Here is a 24,211-nt window from a genome sequence, read left to right on the forward strand (position 1 = left end):
ATGTAGGAACTCTTATGTTTACAGTAAAAGCCAAGAGAAAGCAGATCTAAATTGAAGTTCAGATTCATACCAGGAGCCTACAGAGTATGGCATTAGTGGTGTGTCTGCCTGTCAGGAAGTAACTGTGGCTGCCAAAGGAGCTGAGGCACGAGTTCAGATGCAGCCACACCGAGTGGGGGAATGTGGGGACTCGCCTTAGTTGGGCTAGGTCTCAACCCCTTGTTCCTCGACAGTCTGGTCTGAATCCTGGAAGCTATTCTAGAAGCCGCAATTTCCCTTTCCCATTGAAACTCATTTAGGGTGCTTAGAAGACCCTTGGCTTCCAGAAGCGGTACAATGGAAAGAACCACACATATCTGAGTTTGAATCCTGGCTTGACCTTTGTTACCTGTGTGAACTTGGACAAGTTACTTTGAGCCTGAATTTCCTTATCTGTAAAATGGGGATGTCACCTCGTGTGATTGCTATCAGAGATAAACGAGCTAATATAAAATCTTTAAGCACGGTGCCTAACCCATAGTAGTCACACAAGGTTTCCTATTCCTTGTCTCAGATACAGGAGCACTTGATTTACAGATGTCTTCACGATAGTAGCTCGTGTATGCAGAGTGGAATTATGCAGTGAGAATGCGCCAAGCCACAATATTCTTCATCTGAACAGCACAAAGTTGCTGTCGTAGTTGCGGGGGGAGGGTGTAAGGAAGAGTGGTGATGTATATCTCTGATGATGCTGTTTCTTCATTTTCTGTCTTGGGTTGAAAATGCTTTTTTAACCCAGTTATAATGGTACACGTTAACATTTCCTAAACTGCATTCCCTAGAGAACACTAGTCAAATAAGTTTGGAAAATGCTACTTTCTCCTGCCTCCTTTCTCAGCTCCACAATGCACGTTTGCACGTTAGTAAACTATTTAAAAGTATCCTAATAAAGAAACCTTTTGACTGAGTCTAACTCAGCATTTTACAACCGTGCTTGACTATGGTGTTCTCTTCTGGAGTAACATTTCTGTCTCACTGTGAGCCTACTTTGGGCATCCCAGGTGTACATTGTTGCTGTGTCTTAGAGTAATTTACAAGATCCTATTGAACCCATAATATAGTCTGAACTTTCATGAACAAATGAGAAGCAAGGCTTCATATATTGGTAACTGTAACTATAAAATAACTTAATCTACAATATGGGTTATGAAAATTTTGTCAACCAGCTGGGTACCTCATCGTCATTTATTGAATTGCTTCAGTGGGCATGACAGAATTTGAAAATCACTATTTTTTCACCCTCCAAGTAAATAGTTGGTTCAGGTCAATATTATCAATGAATGTTAAAATTGTAGGTACATGAGTGTGGGGGAAACTGGTTATTTTCCCAGTGGCAAAGTATCACCCCACAGATTACTTGCTAATTGCATGTGGGAAAATACAGACATAAACAAGTGGATAAGGAAATAAATGAATATGAGTTCATATTGCTGTCTCTGTCATCCAGCACCCCAGTGTTCGTGCTAGCCCTCTCCCCTTGCTTATTTGTAACTTTTTTCCCTGACAGTGAGAAACCTGGCTCCCATCATCTACGATATATTGACTGATTTGTTCAACCCCAGCATAATGTAAGTAGTGTCAGAACTGCTAACCCATACCCCTGTGAGAAACAAATTTATTAACTAGAACACAGTGTTTATAGAGCACTCTTTTTGTAAAGAAATATCTTATATATTTTTTCTTGTATCAAGTCTTTGAAATCCGGTGTGTATTTTACACCTACAGCCCATCTCACTTAGGACCAGCCACATTTCAAGTGCTGAATAGCTGCACGTGACCAGTGGCTGCCATCTTGGCAAAGATCTAGACCTTCCCATTTGCAGGGACTGTCTGCTTTGGTGTGTGCTTCTACGTGTTTCCCCCATTTTGTTGATTCTCACTCTCAATACAGGAAATCCCACCAAGTCCCGTGACATGGATTGATTCCAGGCCTTTTGCTGGGTGAGCTACACGGTGTCACTCTCCTGCAGACTATGGAAACCTTCCATGTATCTTTGGCACAAAGGTGTTCTTAGGGTCATGGGGAGAAGCAGGCGCAATCCTGACACAGGGATGGGGCAGTGGGACACGGACAGGAAGCCAAATTCCGTGCACACGTCAAATTAGTTACAGATGTCAGTGCCATGCAGCTGCAGCAGCTTCTCGGCCAACCTCCATCCTCCTGGGCCGCCTCTACCATCTTAGCGCAGCCACCTGCAAACTGCTGTTGGCCGCGGAGCCTGTGGTCATTAGCTGAGTTGTGGGCCTGAGCCCCTGGTCAGGCAGCTGCCGTCAGAAAGGTTCAGAGGCAATATAAGAATTTTTAGTTTAAACAGTTTTGTCTTTTTGCTTTTTAATTAAGCATCATGTGCACTTTATGTTTTCAGAAAATGATTCATGTTCCTAAATGGTTATAAAGTTTGGAGTTTATACAGCAGATTTATCCAGAATTTATTGAAGGATGGCTCATAAAGATTACTATTTGAGTGATGACCTTCTGTTCATTCATTTATATATCAAATATTTATTGAGTGCCTGTTATGTGCCCAGCATGGGAATTTTTATAAAGTACCTAGTTCAACTTTAGTTCTCACAATAGTCCTGAAGGCAGGTACTATTTTAAATCTCCATTTTGTAGAAAATAAAGCAGACTCATAGAGGTAAAGTCGCTTGCCCAAGGTCACAGATGTAAAGGATTATAATCCCAGATTAGTTTGACTAGAGGATGCAGGCTCTCAATGCAGCCTCTTTATTACATGGTGTCAGTTTAGAATGGGAGGGAATTAGGGTGGGCAAATTGGCCCAAAAGGCTTTATAAGAGAAGGGCCTTGAGCTGGGCCTCGAAGGACGCTGAGTATGATTTGGATAGAAGGGACAGAGGTGTGTGAGGCATTGTGGGAAGGCCAATGGACTGAGTTAAGAGACCTAGATTTTAGGAATTTGGAGAGCTGGGGGTAGGGCTTTCCAGGTAAGAATGTACATGGTATATATGGGGAATAGTAAATAAACTCGTCCAATTGAGACAAACATTTTTCATTTGTTTATTCATTAATCAACAGGCAACAAATGTACTCTATGTGCCAGGTTTTAGGTGCTGGGGTATGTACAGGCCCAAAAGATTCAGTCTCACACCCTGGACTTTAACTGTTTACGTAGTGTTGGTAGAAAGGTTAGAGAGAGAGATTTGAGACAGATTTTGAATGGCCTTAAATGCCAGGTGAAGGTATTTCTAGTCACAATACTTTTACTCTAGAAACGTACTCTTTTTATACTACCAAGCAAAAGTTTTTTGGGTTTCATTCTAATCACGTTTCTTTTAGCTATGTTTTGGAGTTATATAAGCTTTATTTGTGGGCTAGCCTGGGACCCTAGCCACATTTATAGCGTTGCCTTTTTCCCCCAAATGTATTTCTGATGTTCAGGCAGCATAGGCCAATAACTGAATTGAGAATCAGCAAATTTTAGTGCTGGCTTGCTTCAAACTCATGCTGTGACCCTGAACAAGTTCACTTTCCTCTCTGGACCTCAGTTTCCCTATAAAAAAACGAGGGAGTTGAGCTGGACAGTAGTTCTTAACCCTATCGGATTGATGTCCTCTTTTAATAACATGTTTGATAACTCTCCCTTTACTATTGTAAAATTATATTAATAGATACCACATAATTAAACTTGTCAATACATGTCAATATAACACCCTAGCTATACTATAAAGGATAAGTGAAAAGAAAGTGACTTGTAATAAAATAATACGTATTTCAGTATATATTTCAGTCACTGTAAGATGCATGCACCTGGTGTATAATCACTGTAAGTGTGACAGCTGTGAATGCAGATGAATATACGAATATTGTACACTGTAGGTCACATCTTTCCAAATGATGCCATGATTTTCCAAAATGTTGATCAATTTTGGTAGTTTCAAACCAAACATGGTACCATTTCCCCTCAATTTACTTGGTAGTTGCATGCCCGGAAAAAAATATCAATGTATATTAAAGACATATAAAAATACTTTATGTTTATCTGTAAAATGGAGATAGAATCTCGGTGCAGATAATCGTAAGCAGTTTTCCACTCACACTAATGTTGGATGGGGCATTTGGAAGTTCTTCTCAATTCTTCATTGTTCGGGTCTCACTGTGCTGCCGGGCATCTGGCGTTCTCCTATGCTGCTTAGTATCAGTGGCATCCGCACACATTTTCATTATGCCCCGTAGGGGGTGCTGCTCTCCCTGCTGAAAACATCTGGCCTAGAAGAATGTCTAGTTGCCTGCCAGCGTGATTCTTAGAGTCCCTGCATGAGTTTTTACTGACTGAGACCCATGATGGGGTGCTGTGTCATGAATCAAGAAGTCTCATCTTTGTTTCTACCTCTGCTGCTTGTGCCTCCGTTATAAACAACATTAAAGACCTGTTCACCTCGTCTGATTGTGAGAATTGCTATGCCTTCTGAAAGATTTGGAAACTCTGGCATGTAAAGATGCAGATTCATTTATTAATTTTAAATGGATAAAAAAATAGGTTCCACTGCTTAGTTATCTTTTTGCATTTGTCATTTTGTTCTCAAACGTGCCTTAGGATTTTAATAATTTGCTCCTTTCTTATGGAAGAATAATGTGTGTTGTGGTCTATTATTTCCAGCAGGTGGCAGTGTTTGGTGCAAAAATGAGTTGGTTTAACAACTGCAGATTTTCTAGGCTCTCCTTGTATTTAAACTCCAAACTTCATAGTGCATATTTGAAAGTGTCTCTCCTTTTTTAAAGACTTGATATGAGTTAACTTGCTTAAGGCAATGGATAGGCTGGTGAAGAGATGCATGTAATTCCAATTTTGATAAATTAAGTCACATTTTATTATAGGAACAATATTTTAATGGAATGGCTAAGATAAATCCTTTCATGCAGTGAATACTTACCCCTGGATCTGTCAGTTCTATAAATTCTGATTTTCTTATAGGTTTTTAAAAATAATTTATTTTGAAACAATTTCAGACTACAGAAGAATTGCCAGAACAATACAAAGCATTCCTGTAGTCCCTTTAACCAGATGCCCCAATTGTTAACATTTTACCTCATTTACTCCATGTTCGCTCTTCTCTGTGTGTGCTCATTATCATTAGTCTTCCTCTGAATCTTTTTTTTGTGTGCGTGAGGAAGATTGGCCCTGAGCTAACATCTGTTGCCAATCTTCCTCTTTTTTCTTTTTTTCTCCCCAAAACCCCAGTACATAGTCGTATATCTGAGTGGTAAGTCCTTCTAGTGTGGGACGGTGCTACAGTGTGGCTTGATGAGCGGTGTGCAGGTCTGCGCCCAGGATCCAAACTGGTGAACCTCAGGCTGCCGAAGCGGAGCACACAAACCCAACCACTCAGCCACGGGGCTGGCGTCTGAAACTTTTTTTTTGTGGTGAAGAAGATTGGCCCTGAGCTAACATCTGTGCCAATCTTCCTCTTTTTTGTATATGGGATCCCGCCACAGCATGGTTGATGAGTGGTGTATAGGTCCGTGCACGGGATCTGAACCTGTGAACTCTGGGCTGCTGAAGTGGAACATGCAGACTTAACCATTATGTCACCAGGCTAGCCCCTTTCTCTGAATCTTTTGAGAGCTAGATAGATGTTTCATCACCCCTAAACACTCCAGAGTGTCTTTCTATGAAACGAGCTCACTTTCCTGGATCACTACCATACAACCCTCCAAATTAGGAATCAATATTCGTATCACATTACCATCCAATCCCTATCTATCCAGCAAATTTCACCAGCTGGCCAACAATGTCACGTTTTCTGCTTCTCGATCCTATCCAGGATTACGTGTTGTGTTTAGTTTTTAGCCTCCTCCAATCTTTACCAATTCTTTAGTCTTTCCCTGTTTTCCACATCCTTGAAATTTTCCAAGAGTACACGTCTTACGTTGTGTAGGATGACCAGGATCTGTCTGATGGTTTTCATGACCAGGCCCAGGCCGTACATTCTTGGCAGGCATACTGCAGACTTGATAGCTCATGTCAGGAGGCATGTGATGTCAATCTGCCCTGTCACTGGTAATATTAACCATGAGCACCTGGTCATCAGGTTGGCACTAAAATCCACAGGTGGCTTAAAACCCATTTTAATTAAAATCTATCGTTTGGGCATTTAAAAAAAAAAGCAGTGTACATTGACTTTCTTCATACTCCACCGCCAAACTTCAGAAAAGACACCTAATTACCCAGTTTTAAATGATAAGTCATTTCAAACATAACTTGGTCAGTCTGCACCAGTGCTTTCCTTTTGCTGAAAGCATGTTACTGATTTGAGGAGTAATAACACTGCATTAATGCTTCCCACGTTTACTGGGGATTACCAGTTAGGACCTTCATCTAGTGGGGATATTTTGTCAGAAGCTATCGACAGTTTGTGTTTGATCACACGTCAGCAGAAACAGCTTGATTGGTAATTGCATTTTCTTGTGTTTGCTTCAGTTCTGAAAACAATATTTAAAAACAAAACATCTTTTATGAACTTGTTGCTACAACATCTCAAAATATTGAACAACCAAATATGTAAAATATTAGAGTATTCAATAAGAAATGATGACTTTAGTTGAGCAGTGTTTTATAATTAAACAAAATACTCTAATAATAAACCTATTTGCAGGAGGTGGAGCCTGGTGGGTTTCAGTGAAGCAAGTTTTCTTTTAGTTCAATTTAAAAAATAAAATTGATAATACTTGCATATGGTGAAGACTTCAAATCATATAGAAAAAGTATAAGTAAAATTCTCCCTTCCCTTAATACCCCCACATTTCTAGTCTCTCCCTGCAAAAGTATAACCATTATTTTTTATTTATTCCAGAAAAATGTTTCCATCTACAAGATATGTATATTATTTTTGAGGGGGAAAATGGAATTTTGCTATATGTACTTTTCACCTTTCTTTTTTCACTTAATGCAGTTTCAAATACATATATATATATAATAATTCATATACATATCACTTAATTCTTTTTAATAGTTACATAGTATTTCTTAGCATGGATTACCATAGTTTATTCCCATTCTGACAGACATTTTTGGTTGTTTCTAGGTTTTTATTTATTTTTTATTTTTATTTATTTATTTTTTCCTTTTTCTCCCCAAATCCCCCCAGTACATAGTCGTATATTTTAGTTGCAGGTCCTTCTAGTTGTGGCATGTGGGACACCACCTCAGTGTGGCCTGATGAGCAGTGCCATGTCCGTGCCCAGGATCCCAACCAGCGAAACCCTGCGCCGCCGAAGCAGAGCGCACAAACCTAACCACTCAGCCACGGGGCCGACCCCTGTTTCTAGGTTTTTAAATTTACAAAGAAAACTATAGTGACTCTCGTTATATATATCTTTGTGTACTTTTGAAAGTATGATATGAAGTTGCAATTAAGATGAAAATGGGATCTGGACAAACGGAAATGAAGTATGGGGTGGATTTATCGTTACAGAAAAATAGTAGCCAAAAAGTGCTATTTCTGGTGAACAGCAGTAAGCTAAAATTATTTTCTTCCTAGTCCCTTTCTGAAACGAGGAAGAATGTCAGTAAATAAAATAAGACAAAAATGTCAGGGTGGATCTCGTGATTCTGTGGAGTTAGCAGTAAAGAAATGGAGAAAGTACAAGCAGAATAACTGTCTGTTTTAGGATTATAACCAGCAAAGGGTCAGTTAAAATGTGGTCATATGATTTTATATTTTTGTTTTAGGAAAACAAAAGAGTCAAGTGGGCTTCTAGATGGGATTATATTTTGGAGTCCATGCCTCATACCAACATTCAGTGGTTTAGGTAAGCACTTTATGAAATAGAGAGTAAGTAGCTTCAGGGTGGCCAATATATATATACACACACAAACATATATATATATTTGTAAATATATATACATGTACATATATATTTTATATACATATATATTTTTAAAATATTTTGTCACCATAGATTATCTTGAGTGACATTTTTTCTTCTCTGTGGCTAATCTCCCTTGTCCTTCCTCTTCTCCACCTCTCCACGTACACAAAGAAAAAGAAAAAATTAAAGTGTGTTTTAAATATACTCATGTTTATACTGAAGGGAAAGAGAAGCCTGAGAGTCATAGAGATACTCTGTTCGCTTGCAAAGAAGATTGGGGTGGGAAGTCAGCGGGATATAACTGTGGAAGTGGACACTACACAAGAGAGGAGAGGAAAACAGAATAGAAACTTTTGTTTGTGCGTTCAGAAGGTTCGCGAAAACTGGAGAGTAGGAAAAGCAGTAACCAGCTGGGGTGGAGGAAGCTCAGGGTGTCACGAAAGACTGGGAAGAGAGCAAGGAGAAAGGTGAAAGGATTACGTATGAGAGACCAAAATATTTCAAGTGGTCATTTAATCAAGCTGGTCGTATAAAGGAGAAGACTGTGTAGAGATAATGTCTGTGAGTGATGGACCGTCCTTTCTACAGGTTTTTTAAGTCCCTATTATGACGCCAAGTGCTGCAGTAGCCTCCGAGATGCAGCAATGAATCAGGTAGACAGGCTTCTGCTCACATGAAGCTTACATTCTAGTGGATTCGGAGTAAAAGGACTTGATTCCTCAGGAATCTTCAGCAGGATCAACCCACAGAGTTAGAAGCCCTTCGTGACTATGGCAGGAGCAGTTTCGACATGGAACTGAGGGATAGACCAGCTGCGAATGTAATGATTGGCGCTGAGAGTGGGAGTAGGATGTTAAATTAGTAACTTAGGAGACTGATCAGAGAAGCTGATGAAAAAGAGATGAATTTGTATATATAGTATTTTGTCCCGTTATCCTCCTATCTTGTAATAAAGCAATTTTTGGTGGAAGAAGACTATAAATGTAAAAATGGAAGTAGGGAAAGGTGTGATACTATGAGTATGGTGTTGAGATGATGATTTTCCTCATACTGCCACTGCCTTGAAAATGAAAATAGCATCCCCTCCTCCTCCTATTTCTACCCTTATTCCTCATCCTCTTCCTCATTATTATTATTATCATGTGGTAGCTTTTCCAGACAGTCTTCTGTTTGGGTAATAGTCTGGGTCCCATTTTGTCATGCCCCTCCCCCCCCCGCCCCGAACTCCCTTCGGATGAAATTTATTTAAATAGTTTCTCCAAAGGGGTTGTAAAAGTGAAGGGCCTCCAGATAGATTTCGGGCTAACCTCTAGTAGTATTAATGTTTATAATGTAACAATAAGTGTACTTTAAAAGTTTCTGTCATGAGCTAATTTACTTATGAAATTTAACGAACATTTTAGACATCGATCATCTTATTGGCATCTTTCTGAAATACTGTTGGTCTTTTCATAGATTCTGGTGAAACTTTTTTGATGTGTCTGAGTTTGGCTGGGTGGTGGGATGGCAGAAGGCATTAGTTTTGATCTGGGGGTAGTTTTTACGTTTTAGTTTTAGAAACAGTAGGTAAGAGCTGGTAGGTAAGTGGTCCATGGAGTCTTTACCCTGAAGCTCATAAAGTGATGAAAAGACTATAGCGTTGATCCACCAGCTGAGAATTCAATCAGCCATTAATTCAACCTCGATTCCTGAACTTACATTCTCAGTTCCATGCTCTGGAACTAAGTTTGTGTGGCTGATCTTACTCACTTCTGGTTTCTTTTTGGGAATGTACTCTTAAAAAATTCTAAAGTAACCTTAAGAATAGTGTTGCTTCTGATGCCTTATTTGTAACACACTTTTGTGCTAGAGCTTTAAGTTCATTTAATATATTGATGTATTCAGTCTTTGATCTAAGTTTAACCTTAGAAAACTCATCAGCACAATGATTGTTTGAATGTCTTTCTTTTATATGTATACACATTTTCTTTTTACTGTTCAAATAAAGAACTTGAGATTTAACTTCTCTTTTTTCTTCTTTACATTTTCTAGTATTATGAATTCCTTTTTTATTGTTCTTTTCTTATCTGGAATGGTGGCTACGGTCATATTAAGGACTCTCTATAGAGATATTATCAGATATAATCAGATGACTTCCTCCGTAAGTAAAAACGCACATATTTGATTCAGCAAATATTTCAGTGCCTACTCTGCCCAGGTCTCAATGTTATATTTCTACTTAGAGTATAACAACTTGAATACAATTTTCAGTGTCTAGTAATTTTGCATATTATACCATATCAGAAAGTGTAGAGTTGTGTGGATTTCTTAAAAGTACAGGTAAATTTATTAGAGAGTTATTTGTTGTGAACTCTTTGGTTATATTCTTTTTTATGTGTTTATGAGCTTTCAAAATATCATTATTTAAGATTTTCATTAATTCAGAATATGAGATAAATGTACCAAACATTGCAAAATACTATAATTTAGGTTAAATTTAGTTTTATCTAATTATTTGTTTTGACTCTTGTAATCATTTGTGCATTGCCGAATTTTTAATTTCTATAAAATTGGTTGAATTCCTTGTGTATGTTAAATCATTTTGCTTTCTTCATGAAAATCAAGCCAGTTGTGTGCTTTATATAATTAACACACTCCCTCCGGTGCAAAACTTAGAGTAAGGGAGTGAATCATTTGTATGGCAGGATCACATACCTTGTAGAGACTTGCTATATCCAAATGAGCCCTTGGTTTCCAGTTAGTCTGTCTTTAGAGGAAAGTTCAGTTTCGTCTAACTTTCAGAGCTCTTATACCTTTCTGTCATAGTCACTTGTGTGCTTACTAAAGACTTTCTCACATGCAGGAAGAGGCCCAGGATGAGTTTGGTTGGAAGCTGGTTCATGGGGATGTATTCAGACCTCCAAGATACGGAATGTTGCTGTCAGTTTTCCTGGGTCAAGGAATACAAGTTTTGATTATGACGTTCATTACTTTATGTGAGTAGGCTTGGATCAATACGTGTCATCTTAAACATTCTTAGTGAACTGCCGACATATGTCAACTTTGATTCATGTGGACAAAGGGACTTTGAAAATTATACCTTAAAGTTTAAGGAAATGTGTTTTTTAGTACTTACATTTCTGTATTCTCAAATTAGGGATATGAGTCTGAATATGTTCCTATATAAAGGATCTTTCATAGCTTCTTCGGTTCTGAATAATTTATTGTAATGTCCAATACACATATTCCTTGCTTTGCAAAATGGATGTTTTCTTGAAAATCAGCCTGTGGGTAGAATCACATTTTAAGAGGATAAGGGAGTTCATAATTCAAAGACTAGCATTTTGAAAGGCTATGGCAAGCCTCAGTACTGGTCTTTAAATGTACAAACAGAATGGCATCTTTCGTAGGCTTATGATGCCTGATGAACCCTGGCTGCCTTCATTTATAAACCAAAAATGGAGCTTGTCAGTTTTTGATAGCCAGAGGAGTGCTTTTCACAAAGAAAGCTGCTGTAAAAAAATGGATTAGTAGGTGTTTCAGATCTCAACAATAATTTCAAAATTCAGCTCTTAAGGTTATATTTTCCTGAGACCAAGTCTCACTTTGTTTTATTCCTCTCCTTGAATAAAAGGAAACAGAAGGAATTTTTTGAATTGAGGTCACGTTGGTTTAGAACATTATGTAAATGTCAGGTGTACATCATTAAAGGACATTTTTGTGGGAAAAATGATTTGCTGTTTCGGGAGTGACTACTGGAGGAGGGAAGGGGGAGATACTGTGTTTAATTTTGATTTAAACAGTGGAATTAAAGACTAAATCCAACTCAGAAACTTACTTCATTTGCCTTGTATTGAAAATCAGACCTTTTCATTAAGAAAAAATTGCCAATTAGCTAAGTGAGTAACATTCATTTGCAGTGTTGCTTAAGTACCCACATCAGAGAATATCTTTGTGTGCGTTTTCATATAATCTGTCTTATTAAAGGTGTCTTTCAGTTATTATCAAGTTCTCTGTGCTTTTGAGGCTATTATTGTTACAGGTTTGATATGTCTTTTTTGTGCCTCCAGTTCTGGCCTGCCTTGGTTTTCTTTCCGCTTCCAAACGAGGCGCTTTAATGACCTGTGCCATCGTGTTATGGGTCCTTCTGGGAACTCCTGCTGGATATGTGTCTGCTAAAATGTATAAGAGTAAGTATGACAACTGTTATTATTCTAGTAAGCTGCTGTGTTAAATGTAGAAATTAAAAGGCAGTAAAATAGAAAATTTAAAAATCGCATGGGGGATTTTAGGCCACTGATTAAAATGTAATTGTGTCTTGGTTACTCTAAGTATTTGTAAAAGGGACTAAATCAAATTGCTACAGTAACTATTCTGTCTTTTATTTCCTCAGCATTTAAAGGTGTTAACTGGAATACAAATTTTCTGCTGACAGCACTATTATGCCCTGGGTTAGTATCTCGCCTTCTCTTTTCTTTATGCAATTATACCCTTTCTTATACTTCATCTTGGAAAAAGCATTGTATACAGTAATGAAGAGCAGAAAGGAGATGAATGACCACTGTGTTTTCTATAGCTGTAGCATTCTCTGTCTGTTGTGTCTGCATTCTTTTCGTCTTTTTGTACATCTTAACCTCTACCACAGAGAGCAGACGATGCTGCTGCACTATTCCATTTTGATCTTTGTTTCTGAGGCAGATTTCGTAACTGCTCATTTCAGTTATTCATCTTGCATTGCGTATCCTGTTAGAGCGGCAGTTTATGCACCACCTGGTGTTATTTGCCTCGTCTCTGCCTTCAGCAGTTATTCCTTCCTGTCTTACCTGGTTACTGCAGTTCCAAGGTGGGGTCAGAGTCAGAGTGCGAGTGGGAGTGCTGCTGCTCAGTGGCTTAAGAGGAGCTCATTCAGGGGCCAGCCCCGTGACGCAGTGGTTAAGTTTGCACGTTCTGCTTTGGTGGCCTGGGGTTTGCCAGTTCAGATCCCAGGTGCGGACCTACACACAGCTTGGCAAGCCATGCTCTGGCAGGCATCCCACATATCAAGTAGACGGAGATGGCACGGATATTAGCTCAGGGCCAGTCTTCCTCAGAAAAAAGAGGAGGATTGGTGGCAGATGTTAGCTCAGGGCTAATCTTCCACAAAAAAAAAAAAAAGAGTAGCTCATTCAGTCCCCTAATGATAGAGATGCAGAACTGGTGGCCAAGCCAGAGAGCAGCATGTTCAAGGTCACATGTGATGTCATTAATGGAGCCCGGGCTATACATAACTGGATGTATTCCCTGCATTCCGTCCAGTGTTCTTCCCACAGTACCTTGCTGATTAAGTCCTGGCTTGGTTAGGGTTTTATCTCCAAATTGTTTGATATGTTTTGTCTTAGTCAGCTTGGGCTACCATAACGAAATACTATAGACTCCATCTCTTAAACAACAGAAATTTATTTCTCATAGTTCTGGAGGCTGGGAAGTTCGAGATCAGGGCACCAACAGGGTCAGGTCCTGGTGAGAGCTCGCTTCCTGGCTTGATGATGGCAGCCTTCTTTCTGTGTCCTCACATAGTAGGGAGAGAACGAGAGAGGAGAGAGAGCACTCTCTGGTGTCTCGAATAGAGAGAGAGGGAGAGAGAGAGAGGAGAGAGAGAACTCTCTGGTGTCTCGGAGAGAAAGAGAACTCTCTGCTGTCTTGAAGAGAGAGAGAGAGGAGAGAGAGAACTCTCTGGTGTCTTGAAGAGAGAGAGAGAGAGAGGAGAGAGAGAATTCTCTGGTATCTCTTCTTATAAGGACACTAACCCCATCATGAAGGCCCACCTTCATGACCTCATCTAAACCCGATCGCCTCCCAAAGGCCCCATCTCCAAATACCATCACATTAGAGAGTAGGACATCAACATTTGAATTTTCAGGGACACAATTCCATCAATACTCTGTTTCATTTTTAAAAATTCTTACCTTTGTATGTCCTGAAGGACAGGAGTTTTGTTTTTTTTTAAGGAAAATGCAGTAGATTATATCTTTTTTTCTCTGTGTAATATATTTTTATTGAGGTAACATTAGTTTATAACATGTAAATTTCAGGTGTACATCATTATATTTCAACTTCTATATACAGTACATTGTATTCACCACCAAAAGTCTAGTTTCCATCTGTCACCATACAAATGTGTCCCTTTACCCCTTTTGTCCTCCTCCCTGCCCACTTCCCCTCTGGTAACCACTAATCTGTTCTCTGTATCTGTGTGATTGTTATCGTTTTTTTTATTTCCACATATGAGTGAAATCATATGGTATTTATTGGATTATATCTTAACTGTTATGTGATACTTTAATTCCTATTTGTTACAAAATTCCCATGTCCTTGATGCTAGAATTGTGTTAAAATGGTGGAAGAGGTCCTATAATGAAAGTTATATATAGCAAATTCAATTACATTATATATTGATTAGTGACAAAATGAGAGCCAATGCTTTAAAAGTGCTCTATGACGGAGCATAGTGCCATGAGTGAAGCAATGTAGTGATAGGTTCAGTAGACTCATCATCTTTTATCTACACTTGGCTTGTTTTCCCCTAAACTCTAGGGAAAAAGCTAAGATCATTGAACGGATTGAACATTGTAAGTTTGCACATCAAATATATGTCTCTCAGAATTTTTGACTTATTTAAAATAAGGACAATGCACTCCCCTCCCTCTCATCACCTTGAATAGGGCCATCTGCTTTTCTTATAACTCTTTTCAGGGAAACTAGAATGGTGGTCTTTCCTGAGGTGAAGGCTTTAATAGACTTATGTAAGGAGATACTTTTAACAATATTTCAGGTATTTGTTGCTTCAAGTTCAAGACTTAGATGAATCTCAAACTGAATAAATTTGGTAACAAAGTGCCATTGTGCCGAAGTTGTTATACTGGATTGTAATGCAAGGGATATTGCATGCAAGAATCAGTCAATAAACCATCTACTATTCTCTGCATCATTTAGTTACTCCTTCAACATACTTATTGTGGGTTTTTTTGTTTTTGTTTTTACTATATATAAGGCATTATGCTAGGCATTGTAGAGGAAATAAATGTAAATCGCCCTGAAAACTCTGTCTTCATGGCTTAAGATGAATAGTAATGGCCCATTTTTCATTATACAGATGTTCTATCTTATGGTAAAAATAAGTTACATCATTGAAATAGAAATAGTGCAAGATTAGAATGTACTATATCAATAATCTTTTTTTTAAGATTGACACCTGAGCTAACAACCATTGCCAGTGTTTTTTTTTCTTTTTCTGCTTTTTCTCCCCAAATCACCCCAGTGAATGGTTGTATATTTTAGTTGCGGGTCCTTCTAGTTGTGGCATGTGGGATGCTGCCTCAACGTGACCTGATGAGTGGTGCCATGTCCGTGCCCAGGATCCGAACCAGTGAAACCCTGGGCCACTGAAGTGGAGCACGTGAACTTAACCACTTGGCTATGGGCCTGGCCCTATATTGATAATCTTGATTAGCCAAATTGAACAATCATTGTCTGAAAAGTGTTAGCATTTGCAATGCACTATGAGCTGTTTTTATTATGTTTTCTATGTGATCAATTTTGAAGAATGTTTTAACCCAAAAAGTTTAAAAATTAGAGTAGAAATTCATAATAACATGCGCTATGAAATGATGTAGTATCAAACCACAATTTTGTAAAAATAAAAAAAAAATCTAATTTGAAAAGCAGCTGTTAACAGTGATTGTCGCCTGGGTGGGTTACTGGATGGCTGGGTGACAGGAGTATGAAGCAGACTACTTTTCACTCTTTCTTTTCACTTTTGGTTTTTCACCTTTTGCATTGTGTACCATATGCATGTATTACTTATTTTTAAATGATTTCATTGTAAACAACAATAACAATAATTCATAACCATGTATTGAAGCGGAGAGGTAACTTTAGAGGCTACCAGCACAGGCTTTAGAGTCAGACACACACACATGCCATTCACTCTGTACATACATAGGGTTTCATTTCCCAATTCTGCCTTTTTCTAGTTATGAGGCCTTGAGCAGGTTGTGAATAATGCTGCAATGAACGCAGGAGTGCAGATATCTCTTTGAGATCCTGTTTTCATTTTCTTTGGATATACACCCAGAATTGGTTTTGCTGGATCATATGGTAGTTCTATTTTTAATCTTTTGAGGAACCTCCATACTGTTTTCTATAGGTGCTGCACCAATTTACATTCTCACCAACAGTGCACAAGACTTCCCTTTTTTCCACATCCTCGGCAACACTTGTTATTTCTTGTCTTTTTGGGAATAGCCATTCTAACAGGTGTAAGGTGATATCTCATGGTTTTGTTTGCATTTCCCTGATGATTCGTGATGTTGAGCACCTGTTCACGTACCTGTTGGCCATCTGTATGTCTTCAGTTCCTCTACCCATTTGTTAATCGGATTGTTGTGGTTGTTTTTGCTATTGAGTTGTATGACTTTATATATTTTGGATATTAACTCCTTATCAGTTATAAGATTTACAGATATTTTCTCCTATTCAGTAGGTTGCCTTTTCGTTTTGTTGATTATTTCTTTGGCTGTATAGAAGCTTTTAAATTCGATGTAGTTCCACTTATTAATTTTTGCCTTTGCTGCTTGTGTTTTTGGTGTCATACTCAAAAAATTGTCGTGAAGACCAATGTCAAGGAGTTTTTCCCCTGTGTTTTCTTCTAGGAGTTTTATGGTTTCATGTCTTCTGTTTAAGTCTTTAATCCATTTCAAGTTAATTTTTGTGAGTAATGTAAGATAGGGGTCCAATTTCATTCTTAAAGTAATTATCGTTTTCTCAACACCATTTATTGAAGAGACTATCCTTTCCCCATTGAGTATTCTTGGCTCCCTTGTCAAATATTAGTTGACCACATATGTGAGGATTTGTTTCTGGGCTTTCAAATCTGTTCCATTGGTCTATGTGTCTATTTTTATGCCCAGTACTATACTGTTTTTTTAAACAACAGGTATTTATTGTCTCACACATCTGGAGGCTAGAAATTGGAAATCCAGGTATCAGCAGGGTTGGTGCCTTCTTTTTTATTAATTTTTTTATTTGGTATAATTGACATATATACCTTATATTAGTTTCAGGTGTACAACATAATGATTCAATATTTGTATGCACTATAAAATGAGCACCACAGTAAGTTTGGTTACCATCCATCACTGTTTTGATTTCTCTAGCTTTGTAGTATAGTTTGAAATCAGGAATGTGATGCCTCCAGCTTTCTTCTTCTTTCTCAGGATTGCTTTGGTTATTGGGGGTCTTTTGTGGTTCCATATGAAATTTAGGATTGTTTTTTTCTATCTCTGTGAAAAGTATCATTGGAATTTTTAGCTGCTAATCTACTAATCTACTTTCTGTCTCTATGGACTTGACTATGCTGGAAATTTCATATAAATTGAATCATAAAAAATGTGACCTCTTGCATCTGACTTCTTTCACTTAGCATAATGTTTTGAAAGTTCATCCATGTTATAGCATGTATTTGTACTTCATTACTTTTATGATAGAATAATGTTCCATTATATCGATTACCACTTTTTGTTTGTCTATTCATCATTTGGGCTGTTTCAGCTTTTGGATATTGTGAATAGAGCAGCTATGAACATTTTTGTCAAGATGATTGGCCCTGAGCTAATATCTGTTGCCAATTTTCCTCTTTTTGCTTGAGGAAGATTGTTGCTGAGCTAACATCTGTGCCAATCTTCCTCTATTTTATGTGGGATGCCACCACAGCATGGCTTGACAAGCAGTGCTGGATCCACGCCCAGAATCCAAAACCTGTGAACCCTGGGCCACCAAAGTGGAGCACATGAACTTAACCACTATGCCACTAGGCCGGCCCCTGCTATGAACTTTTGTGTATACTGTTTTGAGTGAACATATACTTTCAATTCTACTGGGTTTATACCTGAGAGTGGAATTGCTGGGTCTTATGATAATTCTGTTTACCATTTTGAGAAACTGCCAGACTGTTTTCAAAAGTGGTTGCATCATTTTACATTCCTACCAGCAATGTATGAGAGTTCCAGTTTCTCCACACCCTAACCAACATTTGTTATTATCTCTGTTTTTGATTATAATCATCCTAGTGAGTGTGAAGTGACAATTCATTGTAATTTTAATTTGCATTTTCCTGATGGCTAATGGTATTGAGCATCTTTTCATGTGCTTATTGGCCATTTGCATATCTTCTTTGGAAATATATCAATTCAAATCCTTTGCCCATTTTTAAATGGGGTTATTTTACTTTTTATTGTTGAATTGTAGGAGCTCTTTATATATTCTGGTTACTAGATTCTTATAAGATATATGATTTATAAATATTTTCTTCCATTCTGTGAATTGTTGTCTCAGTTTCTCGATCGTTTTCTTTGAAGTTGAAAACTTTTTAATTTTGATGACATTCAATTTATTTATCTTTTCTTTGGTTGTTTGTGCTTTAGGTGTCATATTTAAGAAGCCTAATCTAAGGTCACTAAAATTTGTGCATATTTCTTGTAATAGTTTTATAGTTTTACATCTTAAATTTAGATGTTTATCCATCTTGAGTTCATTTTTGTATATGGTGTGAAGTAGGGGTCCAACTTCATTCTTTTGTACATGGATATCCAGTTGTCCTGATGTTATTTGTTGAAAAGAATATTCTCCCCCAATTGAATTGTATTGACTCCCTTGTTGAAACTCAAATGACCATAAATCTATGATTTTATTTCTGGGCTCTCAATCCTAATCCATTAGTCTGTATGTCTGTCCTTAGGCCAGTACCCGGAGTCTTGATTACTGTAGCTTAGTATAAATTTTGAAGTTAGAAAATGTGAGACCTCTAACTTTGTTCTTTTTCAAGATTGTTTTGGTTATTCTGGAATTTTGTATTTCCTGATGAATTTTAGGAAGAGCTTTTCGATTTCTTCACAAAGCTGCCTGGGAGTTTGCTAGGGATGGCGTGGAATCCGTAGATCAGTTTGGGGAATATTGCCATTTTAACGGTGGTAAGTCTTCCAGCGCACGAGCACAGGATGTCTTTCCGTTTATTTGGTCTTCTTTAATTTCTTTCAATGACATTATACTTTGTCTTATTTCAAATCTTTCAAATTTGTTGAGACTTGCTTTATGGCCTAACATATGGTCTACCCTGGAGAATGTTCCATGTACACTTGAGGGGAATGTGTTCTGTAGATGTCTGTTAGGTCTAATATGTTTATAGTGTTGTTAACGTCTTCCGTTTCCTTGCTGATCTCCTGTTTAGTTGTTCTATCCATTATTGAAAGGGGGTATTTAAGTCTCCAACTATTAGTATTGAATTGTCTGTTTCTCCTTTTGTTCTGTCGGTTTTTGCTTCATATATTTTGGGGTTCTGCAGTTAGGTATGTATATGTTTATAATTGTTGTATATTCTTGATAGATTGACCCTCTTATCGTTATAAAATGTCCTTCTTTGCCTCTCATAATCCTTTTTGTCTTAAAGTCTATTTTGTCTGATAGAAATATAGCTACTCTAGCTCTCTTTTCATTACTGTTTGCATGATATTTATATTTATATGTAGTATAATACAATCCTTTTATTTTCAACTTATTTATTTCTCTGAATCAAAGTTATGTCTCTTGTAGACATCATATATTTGGATCTTTGTTTTTTGGTCCATTTTGTCAACCTGTGACTTTTAATTGAAATATTTCATCTATTTACATTTAATGTAATTATTGATAAGGTAGGCTTTACATCTGATATTTTGATATTTTTATTTCTATAAATCTTGTCTTTTTTTGTTCTTCTATTCCTACATTACTGTCTTCTGTTGTGTTAAATAGATATTTTCTAGTGTACCATTTTTATCCCCTTGTCACTTCTTTTACTATTTTTTGAGTTGTTTTCTTCAGGGTTACCTTATGGGTTACAATTACTGTCTCAATTTATAACAATCTAGTTCAGATTAATACTAATTTAATTTCATTATTATACAAAAACTTTGCTTCTATATAGCTCCTTTCCCTCCTCCCTCCTTTGTGCTGTTTTTGTCATATAAATTACATCTTAATACTTTGTATGCTCATCAACATGGATATATAATTATTGCATTATGCAGTTGTGTTTTAAATTAGATAGGCAAAAAAAGAGTTTCAAATAATATTTACTAATAATGGGACCTTGGGCAAGTTATTTTACCTCTCTAATATTAGATTTCTTCTTCTGCAATATGGAAATAATGGTGTTGTCTACCTCAGATAGTTGCTATGAGGATTAAATGGGATAATGTATGTAAAGCATTTGGAACAGTGCCTAGCACATAATAAGTGCTTGATAAATGGTAGCTGTGGTTATTAGATACTATTTTCTTCTATTATCATGCCTTTGCTCATGCCGTTCCATCTATTTGTAATATCTTCTTTCCAATTTTTCAGTGCCAAATTTCTATTCATTCTTTAAGTCCCAGCTCAAATGCCACCACTTCCATGTTCTGAAATTGTACAGTGTCTATTACCAATATTACACTTATCACAGTATTCCTTAGATTGCAGTTTTTAAAATGTGTTCTATCTCTCATTCTACATTCTAAAACTCATGAGAGAGTACTATGTCTTGTTCATTTCTGTATCTTTCACAGTGTGTAACCCAGTGCCTTACATGCAGTATAAGTGCCTTGTATGGAGTAAGTGCTCAATAAATATCTGCTCCATGATTGAATCATGTGAATGATTTAAAAATGTAAAACAGATTTAGTTTCCTAGTTCTGTGAGTAGAACTGAATGCAATTTTAGAGCAGTAAACGGGGGATGATATGAAGGACATATTTCCCTTGAGTCCTTTAGGGGCTCTCTTAGGTGGATGGGAGACAGAATCATAAGGCACTGGAATTCTTATGTCTTGGAATGTGCTAGGTTGAAAGAGAATTTCAGTATTTTACAGTATATAAATGGGCAATGTAAAAATGGATTTAAATTTAAATGGAGGAGCAGTTAGGCTAATGAACATATATGCTCCCTAAAAGAAATTGAAGGAGTGAAATTATTAAATGATGTACTTTTCCTTCATGTAACCCCAAAAGTGGTAGGTAGGAAAGGGAAGAGTCAGCACAGTTTGATGGGCATCTCCCCAAACTTTAAAATTAGAAGGAGAAAGTTTCAATTCCAGCACTCAGTATTAGGTAAGTGACTTTGGGCGAGTCCTGTAACCTTCCTGATTGTCCACTTCCTTGCCTTTAATGCCTGTGTCACAGAGTCGTTTATAGAAGTAAATGAACTAATGGATTGTGAAATTGTTTTGTGAGCTATAAAGCATTTTTGGTCACTCTTTTATTCTGTGTTCCTACTGCTCTGTGACCATCATCTGCTATAGCATTTCCCATGTTGTATTGTAATTTATTTGTTTATCTCTGTCCCCCGCCAGACTGAGCTTTTTCAGAGCAAAGATTTTTGTTTTATTTATCTTTGAGTGCCAGGGCCTAACACACAGATACTCAATAATTGTTTGATAAATGTGTGAATAAATGTTTCATGTAGGAGATGGACCTAGGTGACCTTTTACGTTTCCTTTTAGTTTTGCTGTTTATGATTCCATGAAAAGGTCTAGACATAATTAGAGGTCGACAAAGGAAGAAATATTTAGAATATAAAGATGTGAAATTGAAGGACAGTTACAGAATTGTTAAACACATATTAACATTCTAGCGTGTACTTTCAAAAGGGAAATTGTTGAGATGGGTTAATTAAGTTTATGTATAAGAAGGGAGGTTATGATTTGTCAAGTGAGAAGTAATTTTTCTGGCCATGGAATGATAACAGCTGAAATTAATCTCTCAAAAGCTAGAAAATTTGGCAGAGGAATATTGTGGCTAAGCAAATTCATTAGGGCAGAAAGGTATTAAAAAACATTTTAAGAAGTATGGTTAAATCATGAGAAACCAGACTCCCTTACTGAGATGCCAGAAACTGATGAGACTTAAGGTGAGGTTTTGTTGTTGTATTTGGTGTTGCTCAAGAGGACTCAAAACTACATCTCCAGCAGAAGCAAAGTACGACCCTTTAAAATGCAGAATAGATTTACCTGCTAACACAGGTTTTAGGAGACAGAAGAGATTATAAACACCAAGGGGAAAGGTGAAGTAGAAATACTAAAGTGAAAGAACAAATGATTGAAGTTGACTTAGAAAGGACCAAATCACTTGTAATGAGAGATGGGGAAGCATCCAAAACAATGATCCTTAATGAGAAATTGAGAAGAAATGGCAAATATGAAGGCAGCATTAGAATCTGAGAAGTGGATTGGACCTTGAGAGAACCTACAACTAAAGAACTAAATCAGAGATTCCTTAAACAGTAGACCTCAAAGTCTAACCTGGTGCATCAGGCAATGGCTGTTACCACATTTCTGCTCTGTGGTCGTTGACAAAATGTCTGGGGCGGAGAGGATAGATGTCATTGGTGGGGTAGGTTCTTACCATAAAGCCTTTATTATAGCATAGTGGAATGGCAAAAGCTTGCTCTTAAAAAATCAGACACACTTGAGTTAGAATCCCAGCTCTGCCTCTTATCAGCTGTCCGACCTCGAGCAAATTACTTAATATCCCTTAAAGACAATCAGAACAAACTCTATTCAGGTAACTCCTATTTTTCATATGCCTGGGTTGGTCATCTAATTTTCCTTTTTTTCCCCTGTTCTCCATTTCTTCCTTTAAAAAGCTGTTTTCTAAGACCTTTCATCAGCTTTATCTTACAACCCTTTTATTGAGGTTTTAATTTCCTTTGTCATATTTTTAATTCCAAAGAGCTCTTTTATTTTCTCAATAGTCCTTAAAATTTCCTCTTCTTTTCTCATCATTGCAATGTCTCCTCTAGTCTCGCTGAGGATGTCAATCATAGATTTTCTTTTTTAAAGTTTTCTTCTGAGCTTCAGGGATCTTCTCTAAGAGACTAGACCTCCAGTCTTCTGCTGGGGTCGGGAAGGGAAGTTATTTGGCTCTGCAGACTGAGGGAAGGAATCTGTAGGTCTGTCAGTGTCTTAGGCTGACTTTCAACCAGTCCTCCTGGTTTTTCTAACTCAGTTACTATTTGTCTGCTATCTGGTTTCCAAAGTTCGTTGCTAATGTCTTCTTTGCTGTATCCCCCATCCTTGTGTATTTATGCCCTTTTAAAATTCCTTTGCTATAATTTTATTGGAGTTTTAAGGAGGGAGCAGAGCTGAATGTTCAATCTGCCATCTTTAACCAAAGTCTCTTAATTCTTCATGTCTTTTGTATCCATCCTTTGCATTTTAACCATCACCAGATTATACAGATCCTTACCACTTTCTACCTAGTCCCCTTGTCTGTAGCGTCTCCTCCCTTAGGTCTGTCCTCCACAGTGCTGTGGATTCATCTTCCTGAAAAACTGCACTGTGTACCTCACAGCTTTGAGTGTAAAAAGCCTTTCGTTGCTTCCTGATGCTGATGGGATAAAGTCTACGTTCCTTAAGCTGACATTCAAAGCCCCTCACAATCTAGCCTCTGCCCATCTTTCAACCTCATCTTCTTGGCTTTCAGAGACACTCACATCCATACTCATACCCATATTCACCTGTAGCTTTGATCAAACTTGTGTGGGATAAATAGGGGCACGATAGCTGGGCTTGCCTGGTGATTTATCCAGTAGATTTAGCAGTTGATCTGTTGATTTTGAGTGACTAATATAAAACTCTTTGTTTTTATAATTTATTTTTTAATTGAGGTTATGATAGTTTACAACCTTGTGAAATTTCAGTTTTACATTATTATTTGTCAGTCATATTGTAGGTGCACCACTTCACCCTTTGTGCCTACCCCCTACCTCTGTTTCCTTTGGTAACCCCTAATCTGTTCTCTTTGTCTATGTGTTTGTTTATCTTCTACATATGAGTGCAATCATACAGAGTTTATCTTTCTCTATCTGGCTTATTTCTGGCTTAACATAATACTCTCAAGGTACATCCATATTGTTGTGAATGAGACAATTTTATCCTTTTTTATGGCTCAGTAGTATTCCATTGTATATATGTACCACATCTTCTTTATCCAGTCATCAGTTGATGGGCTCTTAGGTTGCTTCCGTGACTTGGCTATTGTGAATAATGCTGCAATGAACATAGGGGTGCATGAGTCTCTTTTTTTTACTTTTTATTTCAAAAAATTTTTTTAATTGCAGTGCCATTGGATTATAACATTATATAGCTTTCAGATGTACATCATAATATGTTTCAAATTCTGTATAGATTACATCATGTTCACCACCCAAAAACTAATTATAGTCCATCCCCTAACGTTTGAGCCTAATCACACTTTTTTTTAATTAATATTATGATAGATTACAACCTTGTGAGATTTCAGTTGTACGTT

The 24,211-nt window shown here is 37.4% G+C and overlaps 1 protein-coding gene across 2 annotated transcripts in view; it reads left to right on the top strand.

Annotated features, from left to right (window-relative positions):
- The window catches only part of LOC103543080 (transmembrane 9 superfamily member 2-like), an 89,199-nt gene that overhangs the window by 42,418 nt on the left and 22,570 nt on the right, over positions 1 to 24,211 (top strand). For both annotated transcript variants that reach the window (XM_070604954.1, XM_070604953.1), the window contains exons 8-12: positions 7,732 to 7,811; positions 9,903 to 10,011; positions 10,714 to 10,846; positions 11,921 to 12,040; positions 12,244 to 12,301. In XM_070604954.1, the coding sequence (XP_070461055.1) occupies positions 7,732 to 7,811; positions 9,903 to 10,011; positions 10,714 to 10,846; positions 11,921 to 12,040; positions 12,244 to 12,301 (500 nt within the window). The remainder of the gene's footprint in view (positions 1 to 7,731; positions 7,812 to 9,902; positions 10,012 to 10,713; positions 10,847 to 11,920; positions 12,041 to 12,243; positions 12,302 to 24,211) is intronic.

Source organism: Equus przewalskii, chromosome X (genome assembly GCF_037783145.1).
Source record: "Equus przewalskii isolate Varuska chromosome X, EquPr2, whole genome shotgun sequence".
Classification (NCBI taxonomy): domain Eukaryota; kingdom Metazoa; phylum Chordata; class Mammalia; order Perissodactyla; family Equidae; genus Equus; species Equus przewalskii.